Here is a 17,400-nt window from a genome sequence, read left to right as displayed (position 1 = left end):
GGGATGGCATAGAATTCTCAATGCAAATTTTCAGATAGTCTGAGGGACAAGGGAAGCCAAGGGGCTGCTCTGACATTTGGGGGCTGGGACGCTGTCACCTAGAGTCAGCAGCTTCTTTCCTCCTAACCCTGGACAGTCACCTGATGTTCCTGCAGCCCACATGTGGTATTGCACCATAGCCTAGACAGATCCTCATTGTGACTCAGAAAATGACCTTTGATTTTTCACAGAAGGAAGAAATAAAGATCACAGGAAACAGTTTGCTGTTCCTGTCACTTGACAGAGGACACTGGGCTGGTTGGGGAAAAGTGGACCCCCAGGCTCAGACCAGTGCCAAGCAATTTCATTTAGAATAAACTGGAATTATCAAAAACCAGAGATGGGCAGACTGGCAAACAGAAAATGGCACTGGACAATGGGGAAAAGAGGCCTGGCGCTGTGGGTCAGTCAGTAGTGTCTGTCCAACACGCATGAAGCCCTGGGTTCCATGCCCAGCATAGCCTGAAAATGGCATGGCAGTGCATGTTTGTGATCAAGTGAGGTCAGGAGGATCAGAAGACGTTAAAGGTTATCTTTGGCAGCTGGGCGGTGGTGGCGCACACCTTTAATCCTAGCACTTGGAGGCAGAGACAGGTGGATCTCTGTGAGTTCAAAGCCAGCCTGATCTACAGAGTGAGTTCCAGGACAGCCAGGGTTGTTACACAGAGAAACCCTGTCTTGAAAAACAAACAACAACAACAACAACAAAAAAAAACCAAAACAAAAACAAAATGGTTATCCTTGGCTACATGATGAACTCAAGGCCAGCTTGGGCTACATGGGACTTTGTTTAAAAAAAAACAAAACAGCCGGGCGGTGGTGGCGAACGTCTTTAATCCCAGCACTTGGGAGGCAGAGGCAGGCGGATCTCTATGAGTTCGAGGCCAGCCTGGACTACCAAGTGAGTCCCAGGAAAGGCGCAAAGCTACACAGAGAAACCCTGTCTCGAAAAACCAAAAAAAAATAAAAATAAAAAAAAACAAAAGACTATGGTGATATATTGTGTCCCTCAATGTATTATGCACCCTAATAAAGCTTATCTGGGGATCAGAGGAAAAAGCCAGCCACTACAGTAAACACAAAAGTTAGGCAGTGGTGACACACACACCTTTAATCCCAGCATTCGGGAGGCAGAGATCAATCCAGATCTCTGTTGAGTTCAAGGTCACACTGGGAACAGAGCCAGGTGTGGTGGCACACACCTTGAATGCCAACACTAGTTAACCATAAAGGTCTGGAGGTCTGTACAGACAGACAGGAAGTGACGGAGCTGGGCAGGAAGAGGAAGTGATGTAGCTGGGCAGAGAGAGGAAGTGAGATGGCAGGGACAGAAAGGCATATAGGTGTGGGTATACAGGAAGTAGGTCTCTCTGGAGACTGAAGAGACGGTGAGGTAAGGTTGGCGGTGGCTTGTCCTGTTCCTCTGATCTCTCAGATTTAACCCCAATATCTGACTCTAGGTTTTTATTGATCAGACCGTTTAGTAATTCATCTGACAAAAGGCGGCTATGGAAATGTAAAAGCACTTGCCAAACAAGCGTGAAGACTTGAGTCTGAACCTCTGGAACCCGTGTCAAGGCTGGGTGCAAGAGCATGATCCTAGTGTTCCTGTGTGGGGAGGGGAGGAGTCGGGAGAAGGCTCGAAGCTTCTAGGCTAGTCTGCAGTACGCTGTGAGTGTTGAACAGAAGATCCTGCTTCAACACTCAAGATTGTCCTCTGACTTCCACATGCATGCTATAGCATGAGTGTCTGTCTGTACATGGATGTGGTTGCACCCCCCCCCCATTTTAAAGTATAGGTTAGAAAAAGGGACCAACTACCCAAATGTTTACCATTCAGATATATATATATATATATATATATATATATATATATATATATATATATATAGACATGGTTACTTGTACCTCAAGGCTTTGACTCCACTATGTAGCTGAGAAAAACCTTGAACTTGGATCCTGTCTCACTTCTTGAATGCTGCTACAGGTGTGTACTAGCATGCCTGGTTTTGTGGAGTCCTAGGGACGGAACCCACGTGCTTCCTGCATGGTAAACATGTTGTTTTGCCAACGTAGCTACATCCCAGCCCCACATTAGCAGGGTCTCAAACACAAGCAGTATTCTATTTTATAAATCTTACATGTGCCTAGACACTAAGGCATTCCTGAGCAATGACACCCAACATGGACCTCAGACCTACACACATATGCATACACATGCATCTGCATGCATACATGAACACACACACACACACACACAACTCTATTCAATTGTGTAGAGGGACTGTACCACCTACTTGGAGCAACTGTTAATCTCATTTAGATGGTTTCTATTGATTTCCTACCTAGTAGATAGCATAGAGATTCAGAAACAGTCAAATCAGGGTCAGAAAAGCAGCCGTTCGCTAGCCCAAACCAGGTTTCTCTGCTACCCACTTTGAACCTCAAACTAGTGAAGTGGCCTCACCCAGCCTACTCAAGTCTAGTTGAGATTTCAGTCAGACCATGGAGTTTAATACCTGCCTGATAGCAACACCACCACCATCGACACTTGAGTACAAATTTTATTCAACGGAAAGACGACATGATTGTTTCAAATCAAACCAAGAGACATCATTCAAGTTTTGTTCCAACTCTGCACAACACTCCAGCTGTGTGTGTACCTGTGATGACTACTCCCTTCAGCCTTCCTGTGGCCGCAAGAGTGGGAGGTCAGGCATCGTAAGGCTGCAGAGACACCAGAAGGACACCCCCCTTATCTTCCACTGTAGCAAGAAAAGGATGATCCATGCAGCCTGTGCAGGGCTGTGGTCCTAGAGGCTCAGTCATCACAGGGGGTTCAGCCATGGGTCTTCATCAGACCAACCTGGAATCCTGTTGGCCAGGGACCTGCCGATGACTGGCCTGTCAACAAACTCCACTGCACACAGCTCTGTGGTCCTGTCACTGCACGGAGCCAGCTCCAGCTCCAGGACCGTGATGTTGTTTGGGGCTGAAGTCGTCAGGATGTGCCTCGGCACAAACAAGGTCACCTGTGGGCCCTGTTTGGGCCAGTATCGGCCAAGGTTAAAGCCGTTGATCCACACTTGACCCTGAAGAGAGAGAGAGAGAAACCATCAGCCAAGGAAACACTAGTAACAGAGGGGGCAAGAGATGCCCCTCAGAGATGGCCTGAGGATCAGGTCCCCTTGGTCCAGCATCCCGCTATCTCATGTGTATGTGTGAGGGGGAATGGGTGGGAAGAACGGCAGAGCCTGCCCCAAATGCCAATTTCCACTATAAGAAAAATGCACATGGAGCCCCAGACTCCAGATGCTGCAGATTTCAGTCCTGGAGCACACCTCAGTGCATTGCGTGCTCTACGCTGGCTCCCAGGCACTGTCTGTCTGTCTGTACACCAGCCCTCTCCAGTCACTGCTGCCACACGCTCCAGCAGATGAGTCTCCCTGCTCTCTCCGCCCTACAGACCCAGGGCTTAGCCACGCTATCTGATGTGCATAAAGCCCACAGTCGGAGAACTGTCCTCCAAACATCCCAAGATGAACGCAAGGGTGTGTGGGGCGGGTGCTGTAATCTCAGCACTTGAGAGATTTACGGCAGGAGGATCGGTTTGAGTTTGAAGCCAGCCTGGGCAACATAGTGAACTTCAGGCACAGAAAGGAGAAAGATGAGAATGGGGGCAGGGGCCTCCTGGGCAGAGCGTCCAGGTCACTGTTGTGTTCGTGATTCTCATAGCTTTCCTCCGAGGGAGGCAGAGAGAGAGCAGCGTGTCTACCTGGAGGACCAGATGAAATCCTACAAACCGTGGAGACTCTTCCTGTGAGCAGGGAAGCTGCTTCACGGGCAAACACAGAGTTCAAGGGGTGGCCGAATAGATGGAACATTCAGGTGAAAAGTTGGGGATGGAGGTCAGACATGCCAGAGACAAACAGAAAGTCTGGAAGAGGAAAGGAGCAGAGGGAGAAGGCAGAGAGGAGAAGAAGAATAGAAAGAAGGAAAAAATTGCTACTTGTGGTGAGCCCTCCTGCTCATTTCAAAATTTTAATTAATATTTGCATAGTCTTCCTAAGTAGCAAAGGCTGGCCTGGGCTCACTGTACAGTCCAGATAACCTTCCTGCCTCTACCTCCTACGCGTTGAGGTTACAAGGGTAATAAAGCTTCCCTTGGCTTTTTTCCAGTCCCCAAACTTCTTCCCCGGCTTCCATCTCATTCCTCTCACACGCTACCTGTCTGACCTCAGGCAAGTCTCCACTCAAGATCCACACCCCGGGACAATGACGGCACAGAGTCTACGGCCTGAGAACGGTCCCCAAAGCACCTAAGATGAGTGTGTGAGTGGGTGCTGTCATCTCAGCCCTTGGGAGGCTCCCGCAGGAGCACTGCTGTGAATTTCAGGCCAGCCTAGGGGGCAACAGCACATTTCTGGTGGTCACCCTAGCACCTGGTGCAGGGGCTGTGCTCCTGGGTGGATCTGAGCGCCCCTTACAACCCTGAAACCAAAGCTCTTGGCATTCACGGCCCACAGAAGGAGGTCAGCGACTCATAACTGCCTGTCTGTTGGATTAAGTCATTTAGAAAAGGTGGCAGTTTCGAAGTTCTCAGAACTACTTTACTCTTGTTTTTACCATGGGATCTGTTGTCTTCCTCTGTCCTAAAAGGCATAAGCCCTAACAGTTTCACCCGGACTTTATCAGCTCCATCTCTACCAGAACCTTGTTTTCACAGTCAGAGACCAGCTCCTGATTTCATTTGCCATGCATTCGTTTTGACTAATTTTTAGCTACATATAACTGTACATAAACAGGCTGGGAAGATGGCCCAGTGGGCGAGAGCACTTGCTGGGCAAGCATGAGGACCCAAGTTCAAATGCCCAGCTATCACATAAAAGAGCCAGGTGTGGTCTCCCCTGCCTGGAACCCAGTTCTGCTGGGGCAGAGACAAGAGGTTCACTGGGACTTGCTCGCAGTCAGCCTAGCTCCAGGCTCAGTGAGAGACCCTGTCTCAAGGGAGTAAGTGGGGAGGGAGACAGAACAGGACATCTGTACTCCTCTGACCTCCACACTTGTGCAGGAGCACGCACGTGCACACATGTACCACATACACTCACACATATACAGATGCAAATAAGTGTACAAATGCATTGTCATTTTAAATAGCACATGCCATTCAATGGTATGGATATACCCATTATTTTTTGAGACTTTTTTTTTGTAGCCCAGGCTAATCTCAAATTCATGATCCTTCTACTTTGGCCTCTTGCATGCTGCGATTATGATTACAGGTATGTGATATCATGCCTGACTAATACATCATTTCCTACTCCCTGATTTTCCTTCAGTTCTAGGGATTAAAGCAGGGCCTGTGTATTGCTACCACCAAGCTACATTCAGAATATGCATGCCTATGAGGCCGGGCGGTGGTGGTGCATGCCTTTAATCTCAGCACTTGGAGGCAGAGCTGTGAGTTCGAGGCCAGCCTGGTCTACAGAACGAGATACAGGACAGGCACCAAAACTACACAGAGAAACCCTGTCTCAACAAAACAAAACAAAGCAAAAAATCAGAATATGCCTATGTATTCACTTGCTACCGAAAATAGTACTTGTATGTTTCCTGATTATTCTGATTTTTTTTTTTTTTTTTGACACATGATCAGTTTCATGCAGCCCAGAATGGCCTCAAACTCACGAAATAGTTGAGGATGACCTTGATCCTCTCGCTCCTACCTCCAGAGTGCTAGGATTACATGCATGGACCACCTGGTTTAGGAAGTCAGGAGTGCTGGAGACTGAATCCAGGGTTTTATGCAGATTAGGTAAGCACTTGGCCAACTGAGCCACACCCCTCCCTACATGTCTGTCCTGTACCTCGAGTTAGAGTCACACACACTCATCTTTCTTATGGGAGGACAGAGCTGCGAGGCCACAGGCTGAGCATGTGTCCGGCCTTCATGGTGTTATAGGTGTGCAAAGGAGAAGGGTTTTCAGCTTTTAAAATAAACTAATGTCTACTTTAAAACGTTTTGTTACATGTGGTGTGTGTGTGTGTGTGTGTGTGTGTGTGTGTGTGTGTGTGTGTGATGACACATGTTGTGATCAGAAGACAACTTGTAGGAGTTGGTTCTTTCCTTCTATGTGTGGGTCCTAGGGATCGAACTGAGGTTCCCCGGCTTGGTGGAAGCCAGATTACCCACTGAGCCATGTCGTGGGCCCAATTTTCACTTTGAATCAAATTTAAATATAAACAGGCTCACTGAAGACAGTGGTTTATCAGAACCCGTCCCCCACCTCTCTCCATCCTCATGGCCAGTCCCTACAGGGAGCCGATGATGTTTCATCTGCATCATCAGCTTGGCTGGATGTAGAATCGCCATGGACACGCATCTCTGGATGTGCCTGTAAGGGAGTTTCTAGACATGTTTAACTGAGGAGGGAGAGCCACCCTGAAGTGGGCAGCACCATCCCAAGGGGGGGGGGTCCCGACTGGATAAAAGAGGAAGTGCTGAGCACAGCAGTCACCTCTGCTTCCTGCGGACACAGTGTGACAGCTGCCTTGAGCTGCTTCCTCCTTCTCCACCTGATGGACTGTACTCTCTCACTGTGAGCCAATGAAATCCTTCCGGCTATCCATTTACTGAGACAAGGTCTCACTCGGCAGCTCTGGCTGGCCTGGGACTCACTATATACGCCCAGTTGGCCTGACCAGAGATCGCTTGCCTCTGCCCCCTGAGTGCTGGGGTTAAAGGTGAGCACACCCTTCTTTTCGTGGATTTGCTTTTATCAGGAATGTATTCAGAGCTATGAGAAAATAACTGATACAGAGCCCTGGACAGCGCTGTCTGAGACGACTCACCCTCCTTTCAGGCCTTGACGTCCTCTGTGAACTGCAGAGCGTGGTCTCTTCTGCTGTACGAACACACTGGCATACACGCAGGCAACCCCGGGGGCGCACACGCCAGCTTTCACCCTCCCACTGTGCTCCGGCCTCTCCACCTCCCCAGTGTCCTCGCTCAGCCGGGCACCACACACTGACACCCACACTTGCTCATCTTCCTCAGCGTCCTCAGACCCGAGCACTGGCTCCCCATGTGCAGCTCACAGTTCACAGTTCCTGACCTCCTCAGAGGGTAGCGTCACGACCTCTTCATCTCGGCCACTCACTAGCCCGTTAACCTCCCTCCTCTTGTAGTTAATACCAATGTTGGGTATGTCATTTGTTTGTTGACTGGTCTGTCAACCATCTGGGGGCTCTGGCACAGACTCGCTATAAAAAAGATGGAAAAAATACATACTCACGTGAACACACACACACCACACACACACACACACACACACACGATTGTATAAATTACATATATGTGCAGTATCTACTCAGCCAACTCATTAGGTCATGTTTGTTGACAATTCTTCCTGAGAAGACACGGTGAAGAGGGGCTGCAAGGGACCTGGGTTGTTCCCAGCACCCGCACGGCAGCTCACAGCCATCAGTAACTTCAGTTCCAGGGGATCCTATTCTCGCCTCTTCTGACCTCCATGGGAACCAGGCACATGTGTGGTGCACATACATGAAGGCAAAACACTCATACAGATAGAATAAAAAATTAAAAATCTAAAAATAAAACAAATAAAAAGATACAGTGAAGAGGTGACTCAGAGCTCCACTGAACAGGTTATTTCATGGTCCTCTACTCTCAATTCAGAGTTGTTTTTTTTTTCTTTTTTTGGTTTTTCGAGACAGGGTTTCTCTGTGAAGCTTTGCGCCTTTCCTGGAACTCACTTGGTAGCCCAGGCTGGCCTCGAACTCACAAAGATCCACCTGGCTCTGCCTCCCGAGTGCTGGGATTAAAGGCGTGCGCCACCAACGCCCGGCCAGAGTTGGTTTTTTAAGATTTATTTACTTGTGTGTGTGTGGCAATATACATGCACAGTCATGTGTATGGACATCAGAGGAAACCTGTGAAAGTCGGTTCTCTTCCTTCAATACAGTCCAGTAGAAGGACTCTTGCTAGCCTAGGCTAAGTGTGAAACCCTGTCACCAAAGACGAAGAAGAAAGAAATCCGCTGAAGTTATTCTTGGTAAATTATTCTTGATAAACCCAAAGGTTTATGTTAATGAGGTGACTTCAGGGGGTTGGGGACAAGCACTAATAACAGAAGAGTCAGTGGCTCGGGGGTGCCCCATGGCAGCCCCAGCTTCTGGGGTCCATGAAAAAGGCTATCTCTGACCATCTTGACCCCGGCACACACTTCTGCCGTCTGCCATTGACTCTAACTAAGGTAACAGCAATGCTGAAGTTCTTGGAAGTGCCTGACCTACTTCTCAGTTGATCACATAGATCTGTACACGTGTGTGTGTGTGTGTGTGTGTGTGTGTGTGTGTGTGTGTGTGTGTGTGTGTGTTAACTTACCTTGATAAGGTCACTCTTATCAGGAGAATTTAGAATGCAGCTTCCTTTTTAAAAAAATGTTTATTTTTATTTCATATATGCATTGGTGTTTTGCCTGCATGTCTGTCTGTGTGAGGTGTCAGGTCCCCTGGAACTGGAGTTACAGACAGAGGTGAGCTGTCATGTGAGTGCTGGGAACTGAACCCAGATCCTCTAGAAGAGCAGCCAGTGATCTTAACCTCTGAGCCATCTCTCCAGCCCCTAGAGTGAAATTTTCAATACCGGTTTGTTTTGTTTTTGATTGAGACAGGGTCTCACTATGTAGGACCAGGCTGGCCTAGAACTCAGAGATTCACCTAACTCTGCCTCTGGAGTTCTCAGCAAAGGCATGCGCACCACCATGCCTGGCCCTCAATACTGTTTTAAGATCTTCAGAAGTTCCTTAAAAAGTGGAAATAGGCTTAGCGTGGTGGTGCAAGCCCTTAATTCCAGCACTCCCATCAGGCAGAGACAGATGGATCTCTGAGTTGTAGGCCAGCCTGGTCTACGCAGCCCGTTCCAGGACAGCCAGGCAGCATAGTGAGGCCCTGTCTAACAAAACCAAAAATGACAAACTAAGGTCCAATAAATCACACTAAAAGAAGTCTAGGTACTTGGGGGGTTCAAACTGGGAAACAGAGACCAGTTCCCAAGGTTAAAAGGTTCTCACTCATCACTCACTGTGGTGAGAGAGAGCTTGATTTTATAAGGTAAAAGGGGCACACGTAGAGATAAGAAGTAAACAGATCCCCTGAAATACACAGGGAAATTAACTTTGCTTCCTTCACAGCCACCTCGGCTATCTGCAGGTGGTGTGAATCACACCTGCCCAGGTCTTAGCAGTAAAGTGAAACAGCTTTTGGGTTGCTGCGGATTTTAGGAGGTGGAGATACTGTGATACTGTCTGTTACCATAACAAACACCCAAAACATTCAACTGAAAGAAAGAAAAGTTTGGGAGGTGTCAGTCCACGAGTGACGGACGGGCAGGTTGCTTTTGTGTCAACTGCAAAAGTACATCATGGTAAGGACTGGAGGACTGAGGGATTGAAGGGGAGGTTCAGACGGAGAGCACTTGCGGCACGATTCCGAGAAGCTGAGTTCTGGCCCTGGCGGTTACATGACAAGCTAGGCACTCTGTGCACACCTGTAACGCCAGGTCGGAGTGGGTGGAGAGAGGAAGACCGTCGGGCTTGCTGGCTTCCAGGTTAGGGAGAAACCCTGCCTCAAAGGGACAGGTGGAGAGTGATGGGAGGTACATGATGCTTTCTTCCGGCCACCTGCGTTTCTGCTGTCTATCTGTCTCTGTCGCACGCACGCACGCACGCACGCACACACACACACACGCGCACACATGCACACACTCACGCACATGTACACACACAAACTAAAAACTATAGCAAACACACCTACCTGGAGTTTAGCATGCTTTCTGGGAGAACCTGACTATCTAGTTTCCAGGTTCACAGGATTTGTGAGTAGAACCCACAAGTTAGATTTAAAGAACGACCTTGTAGGCTTAGCACAACTGTAAACCAGGGGGCAAAGGGAACAAGGTTCAAAAGCACATCCCATTTTGGAATGGTTGATGGATGGACAGACGGAGGGTTTGGATGCATGCTGACATACAAACGGCCTCAGCTCTGGGCAACTTCCTCCAGCTGGAGCTGGTCTACTGCTGCTTTCTTTGGCCCCTGCCAGGCATCCTACAAATGGCTTGTAGGGTGATACACCAATGGCCTTCGCAGCTGTCACAGCTTATAGCCAGCTGAGACACATATGTGCCCAGAGGAGACCAGTAGTCAACACTGTGGCTTTCCACCTTGCTCTTTGAGACAGGGCTGCTCACTGGTACCCAGAGCTTGCCAGTTAGGACAGACTAGCAAACGGGCCAGGACCTGCCTCTCTTCACTTCCCCAGGTAAGATTTACAAGCAAGCACCACCACCAATGCAGCTTCTTACATACGAGCTGGGGCTTGAACCTATGTCCTCCTGCTTGCCTAGCAAGCACTTTTTCCAAAGAGCTAGCTCTCTAACCTTATTAATTCATTTAAAAATATTTGGCTAGGTGTGGTGGCACATGCCTTTAATCCCAGCACAGACTCGGGAAATTTCTTTATGAGTTCCTAGTCAGACAAGGATACATAATAAGACCCAGTCTCACAAAAGTAAAATCCAGTCAATAAAAACAAAAAAGATTTATTTATGTGTGTGTGTGTGTGTGTGTGTGTTTATATATGCCATGTACATGCAGGAACCCAGGGAGGCCAGAAAAGGGTGTCAAATTCCCTGGAACTGGAGTTATAGACAGCTGTGAGTCATCAGGTGGGTGCCAGGAATCCAACCTAGGTCCTCTGCAAGAGCAGTAAGTGCTCTTAACTTCTGACTCATTTTTCCCGCCCCACATTCTTTTATGATATTTGTTCCTTTTTTAAAATTTTGAGTCAGGATCTCATGTATTCTGGGCTGGCCTTGAACCTGATATGTACCTGGAGGATGATCTTGAACTTCTAATACATCTTCCCCCACTTTGCTGTGGAACAATCTTTGTACACTGTGAATATGTGTTCCTCTCACTGGTTAATAAAGAGCTGACTGGCTTATAGCTGGGCAGGAGAGCCAGACTAGGAGGACACTGGGAAGAATGGCAGAGTCTGAGGAGTTGCCAGGCAGCTGCAGAGGAAGCAGGACATGCACAAAATGTGGTAACATGCAATGAGCCATGTGGCAGCAAGTAAAGGAATAGAAATGGGTTAAAGTGTACGAGCTAGTTAGTAATAAGACTAAGCTAATGGCTGAGCATTTATAATTAATAATAAGTCTCTGTGTAGTTATTTGGGAACTGGCTGGTGGGACAGAAAAGTCTGCCTACACTACTACTTTTGTTTTGCTTTTGCTTTTGTTTTTTTGAGACAGGGTTTCTCTGTATAGCTCTGGCTGTCCTGGAGCTTGATTTGTAGACAAGGCTGGCCTTGACCTCACAGAGATCCACCTGCCTCTGCCTCCCAAGTGCTGGGATTAAAGGTGTGCACCACCACCACCACCACCACCACCACCACCACCAGGCTTCCTCTTAAGTGCTGGGATTATAAGTATGTACCAGTATGCTCGGTTTATGTGGTACACCCCAGCCACTCCCCCTTAAACATCTTGAGTATAAGATTACTTTCTTTTAAAAAGAAATATTTGAGGCTGGTGTGATAGCTCAGCGGGACAGCACTTGCCACAAATTGGTGACTGGAGTTTGATCCCTGAGACCCACATGGTGGGGGGAGAGAAATGACTCCTGCAAGGTGTCCTCTGACCTCCTTGTGTATGCTGGGACACTCTTGTGCCCGCCCCCTTCTCAAAACAAATGAATTAAAATGTAGGTTTGGGCCGGGCGGTGGTGGGGTGGTGGTGGTGGCGGCGGCGGCGGCGGCACGCCTTTAATCCCAGCACTTGGGAGGCAGAGGCAGGTGGATCTCTGTGAGTTCGAGGCCAGCCTGGTCTACAGAGCGAGATCCAGGAAAGGCGCAAAGCTACACAGAGAAACCCTGTCTCGAAAAACCAAAAAAAAAAAAAAAAAAAAAAAAAAAAAAAATGTGGGTTGGGCTAGGCAGTGGTGGCACACACCTTTGATCCCAGCACTCAGGAGGCAGAGACTGGTAGATCTCTGCAAGTTTGAGGCCAGCCTGGTCTCCAAAGCAAGAAGGCAGGTTCCAGAATAGCCAGGGCTACAAAGTGAAACCCTTTCTCCAAAAACAACAACAAAAATAGGCTTGGTAGAGTACCTTCCTAAAATGCAGGGAGTCCTGAGTTCAATTACCAGCAAACTGCCCCACCCCCTGCCCAAATGAAAAGTTGTTTTATTTACACTCTTAGCTCTTCAAAGCATAGCTTTAGTGGCCAGAGCTGGCCTTTCTTGCCCTGTCCGTCATGTTTTCTCACACACCTGGTATAAAAGCGTAGAGATGGGAGAAGACTGAATGATGTTTTTATTTTTCTTTTCTTTTTTTATGGTGCAGGGAATTGAACCCAAGACCTTATGCATGCTAGGCAAGTGCTCTACCACTGAGCTATTTTTACCCGTGACAACTTTTTTTTCTTTTGAGACAGATTCTCACTATGTAGCCTTGACTGGTCTGGAGTTCATTATGCAGCTTCTGAGAGCTGGGGTCAAAAGTGTGCATTACCACACCTGGTTCATGACAGAGCTATGTTGTTTGAGATACAGTCTCTCTAAATCGCCCTGGGTATCCTAGAACTCACTCTGTAGACCAGGCTGGCTTTGAACTCCAGAGATCTGCCTGCCTCTGCTTCCCATTTGCAGGGATTATAACTGTGCATGGCTTGCCGTAATATTTTAATGTTCATCCGAGGAGATGAGCAGAATAAATGTCATTGCCTCAGCACACAACTGTCATGCACGACTCACACACTCTGACCCATCACCAAAGCCCTAGAGAACATGTCTCTTTGAGGGAGTCTAACAGTCAGCTGGGACACGGTGCAGACAGGGTGCTGACCTGTGTGGACGGAGCAGGCACGCCTGACCCCTTTCCACTGGAATTCACTGAGCACACTCGCTTAACCAGAAAGCCTGATCCAACCCAAGAAAAGCCAGAGTAATCAGAACTGATGCTTTTATCTCACGCATCACATTGATCACTGATTTCATTCACTAAATAGAGTGTTAGTTCCTTATGATGCCAGCGCTGGCTGGGGATGGAGACTAGGGGATCTGGGGGTGGGGGAGGGGGCGACTGGCCAGCAGGCCTAGCTGAATCTGAACCAGGTCCCCAGTGGGAGAGAGAGACCTTGCCTCAAAAAACAAGGCGGGGCAGGAAAGTTGGCTCAGCAAGTAAAAGGGCTGTGAAACCCCAAGACCTGAGTTTGATCCCTAAAATCTCAAGTGGAAGAAGAGAACTGATTCTGAGAAGTTGTCCTGTGACTCCTCCGCCCACACACCACACACCGACATCCCTGATTCCCACACACACACCCACCCCACCCCTGACATCCCTGATTCCTGCTACACACACACACACACACCCACCGCACGCCACTGACAGTACCTGTGATTCCTGCAGAGACACACACACACACACACACCACACACACACACACACACACGCTGACAGTACTGTATTCTCAGAACACACACACACACACACACACACACACACACACACACGCTGACAGTACCTGTGATTCCTGCATACATACACACACACACACACACACAATCTACTTCTGTACACACACACACACACAACACTGAAAGTGACGCATAAAAAAAAAAACACAACGATTTGTAACAACACACACACAAAACAAACACACAAAAAAAATACAAAACAACAAAAAAAAAAAAAAACAAAAAAAAAAAAAACACACAGTACTTACTGCATCCACACACACACCCACACACATCACCCACAGACGGTACGGGTGACTCCTGGATCCACACATACACATCACCCAGATGTTGACATAATAATAAACAGTGAAATAACATCAAACAAGCAAAACAAAACAAAAACAAGGTGGAACCAGAGGTCAAACCAAGGTCCCATGTAGCCCAGGCTGGCCTTGAACTTGCTATGTGGCTGAAATGACCCTGAATTTAGTATCCTTCCACTTTGCTTAGTTTTATGTGGTGCTGAGGACCGAGCCCACGAACACAAAACAAGCCTCTATCAACCAAGCCATACCCCACCCTCTGTTGTCTCTTGGTCAGCCGTGAATAGCAAAGGCTAGTGGGCTGGGCTGTCAAAGCTGGGTATTTTGTGCTAAAACTCAAGTAACAAGAGAACATTCTGCGGCATGACAGCTGAGAGAGTGTTGTCAAAGTGCTAAGCACAAAACCTGCAGGGCTCAGCCGCCTCCCGGCTCAGCAGCCTGCACACCTTGTCAAAGTGCCCTTTGCTTTCATTCCTTGCTGTAGGTTCTACTTGGAGGGGAAAAGCCAAAGGTGGCTTGGGAGGCAGAGTCCCTGCCAGCTGTGAGGGAAGAGCCAGGGCTGCATGTCCTGTTCTGGGGTCCTAGAGCCCCAGATATTGCATCTTTGCTGCAAAAAGGGAGGAAAAGGCTGATGAGCCGCAGGCAGAGAAAGTGCGAGAACAGGGGTTTGGTGTCCAGGGAGAAGGAAGAAGTGAGCCTTCCTTCTAAAGAGCACTGGGCAGGGAGTCACAGGAGTCCCACCTGGTGGCAGTCAGAACGGAGGGGTCCCCAGGGACAGGCTGAGTTCCCAGGGACGGGCTAGAGAAGGGCCAAGCTTACTGGGCAGGCAGAGCTTAGACTGAGGAGATGGTGGTGAGGACCAACACCCAGCAGAAGCCTGACTACACTTGGTACAGGATGAATCAGCGAAGAGGACAATGGTGGCTCACTCCCAGGGGGTGGGAGGGGAGGGGGAGGGGAGGGGCGGGAGGAGTGGGCAACTCAAATGGACCAGTGGCTCTCGTTTTGTTTTGAGAGTTCCTCGTGCAACTCAACTCAGACTGGCCTTGAACTTGATAACTGTAAGAAATACATTGCTACGGTCCATTTTTAGTGTGAGGTGACAAACAGCAGGAGGCTCCCGCCCCGTCCCCACAGCTGGCAGTCAGCACTGGCTATCTCAGAACCCTGAGCCCAAGGTCCAAGAAGGGGGTGTCCTGAGCCCCAAAGCATTCATTAGAGAAGGCTTGGTGTGCTAAACCAACAGGCGGGGAAGACGTCCTGGCCCAAGGGAAGAGAGGGCAGGAATTTCTCAGGGTCCTGGACTTCATAAACCACTGTCATGAGCCAGTCGGCCCCAGTCATTCACCTTTCTCTGTGCCCGAGTCTCTTTCTGCACAATTGTTTTTAAATTGTTAATTGTTATTATTTTATTGTCATTTAATTGTTATTAATCACTGCCTTGTTTTCTCCAGTCTCCCAAGTTTGTAGTTATCTCATCTCCAACACTATGTTGCACCAGAGGATAACTCTGAATTTCCGATTCTCCTGCCTCCAACCCCTCAAGGACTGCCTGTACCAGTATGTATCACCACACTTGGCTTTTTATTATACGTTTTAATCTGCATTTTTCCAATCATTAATTAGTCTGTCACTAAGAATCTTTCCCTACCCCCGCCCCTCAGCACTAAGAATTTTTTTCTTTTCTCTTTTTGTCTTCTAAGACAGGATTTCTCTGTGTAGCCCTGGCTGTCCTGAAATTCTCTCTGTAGACCAGGCTGGCCTTAAACTCAGAGATCCACCTGCCTCTGCCTCCCTGAGTACTGGAACTAAAGGCATATACCACTTCCTGGCATCACTAAGATATTTTAATGTATTTATCACCAGTTTGATTACTTTTTTTGTGCAATAGCCAATTTCTTTATATCATTTTCACAATTATTTTTTTTTTTAAGATTTATTTATTATGTATGCAGAAGAGGGCGCCAGATCTCATTACAGATGGTTGTGAGCCACCATGTGGTTGCTGGGAATTGAACTCAGGACCTCTGAAAGAACAGTCCGTGCCTTAACCTCTGAGCCATCTCTCCAGCCCAATTTTCACAATTATTGTATTGTGACTTATTGTATCATATGTGTCTGTGCAAGCTGCACCCATGGAGGACAGAAGAGGGCATTGGGTCCCCTGGAGCTGGAGTTACAGACAGTGAAGAGGCACCATGTGGGTGCTGGGAACCGAACTTTGGTCCTCTGCAAGGGCAGCGCACACTCTTAGATGCTGAGCCAGCTCTCCAGCCTCATCTTTTTTTTTTTTTTTTTTTTTTTGGTTTTTTTTTTTTTTTTTTTGGTGGCTTTTTTTCACGGGGTTTCTCTGCATAGCCCTGGTTGTCCTGGAACTCACTTTGTAGACCAGGCTGACCTTGAACTCAGAGATCTACCTGCCTCTGCCCTCCCAAGTGCTGGGACTAAAGTTGTGCGCCATAACTGCCTGGCTGAAAAGCAAACATTTTAAAGCCAGGTATAATGGTGTGTACCTGAGGTAGAGACAGGACCATCAAAAGTTCAAGGACATTCTTGGTTACATAGCAAATCCAAGGCTAACCTAGGGTATTTGAGAATCTATGTAGACAAAAAAAACTGTTCCCTTCCTAAGCAGCATCTAAAGAGGCCCTGGGGACGGTGTGATGACTCCATGGCTGACTCCATGGCTGAGGGCGCTTGCGAACAAGTCTAATGACCTGAGTTCAATCCCCAGGACCCACATGGTGGAAGGAGAAAGCTGCCTCCACGGGTTGTGATCTGCCCTCCACATGTGTGCCTTGGCAGGTGCATATGAACAACACACGCAAATGCACATCATAAATAAATGAAATTCAAACAAACAAACAAATAAATAAATAGGCCTTAGTTCTTCCTGGAGGAAGCAAGTGAGCTGCCGTTCACTGAAACAAATTGTCAGTCAAAAAACAAAACAAAACAAAAAAACAAAAACAGGGCAGAGAAGGAGACCTCTGCGCTGGACACTGGTTCCTTTCGATCTGCCATAGTCCTGATCCTTGAGTGTGACCCAGCAGAAAAGCCTCCCAATGGCACACAGCATCCTACTAACAGGTCTTCCGATTCCTTCTCAGACACTAAGAACCAAGTGCTTGAGGCTTGATTCAAACTCTTTCCAAGAAGACACATACCTTGGTCCATCCAGGAAACTGAATGAAGGTGTCCTGTGGTAGGTCTGGGATGCCGGAGGGAATGGAGAAGCTGCCCACATAAAACGTGGGGAGTGTGAAGTTTGAAGAGCTGAAAGTCACGTGTCCATCATGGCGGCCATCATCATGGGCCTCCCAGCCCCCAAGATGGCTGCGTACTGCGGCCTCAGTGTCCAGTGGGAAGATTGTCCAGTTGGTGAGGACAGTGGAGTTGAGGGTCATGTTAGAAACCAAACCCTGTAAAGGGGAAAACACAGAACCATGGGCGGGAAGGAAGGGACTCGTGGCTGTCACTGACTCCCTGGG

General features: G+C 48.1%; 1 protein-coding gene across 1 annotated transcript in view; it reads right to left on the bottom strand.

Moving 5' to 3' along the window:
* Window positions 1–2,585: 2,585 nt before the first annotated feature.
* Window positions 2,586–17,400, bottom strand: part of Glb1 (galactosidase beta 1) — a 76,457-nt gene continuing 61,642 nt past the window's right edge. Inside the window, exons 15-16 of the mRNA XM_028892981.2 lie at window positions 17,077–17,331; window positions 2,586–3,131 (exon numbers count right to left, since the gene is read on the bottom strand). Coding sequence (XP_028748814.1) covers window positions 2,868–3,131; window positions 17,077–17,331 — 519 coding nt within the window. The 3' untranslated portion in view covers window positions 2,586–2,867. The remainder of the gene's footprint in view (window positions 3,132–17,076; window positions 17,332–17,400) is intronic.

This window comes from Peromyscus leucopus, chromosome 7, assembly GCF_004664715.2.
Source record: "Peromyscus leucopus breed LL Stock chromosome 7, UCI_PerLeu_2.1, whole genome shotgun sequence".
NCBI classification, from domain to species: Eukaryota; Metazoa; Chordata; class Mammalia; order Rodentia; family Cricetidae; genus Peromyscus; species Peromyscus leucopus.
Note: the sequence above shows the minus strand (reverse complement) of the source record. Positions and strands in the feature narration are given on the sequence as shown.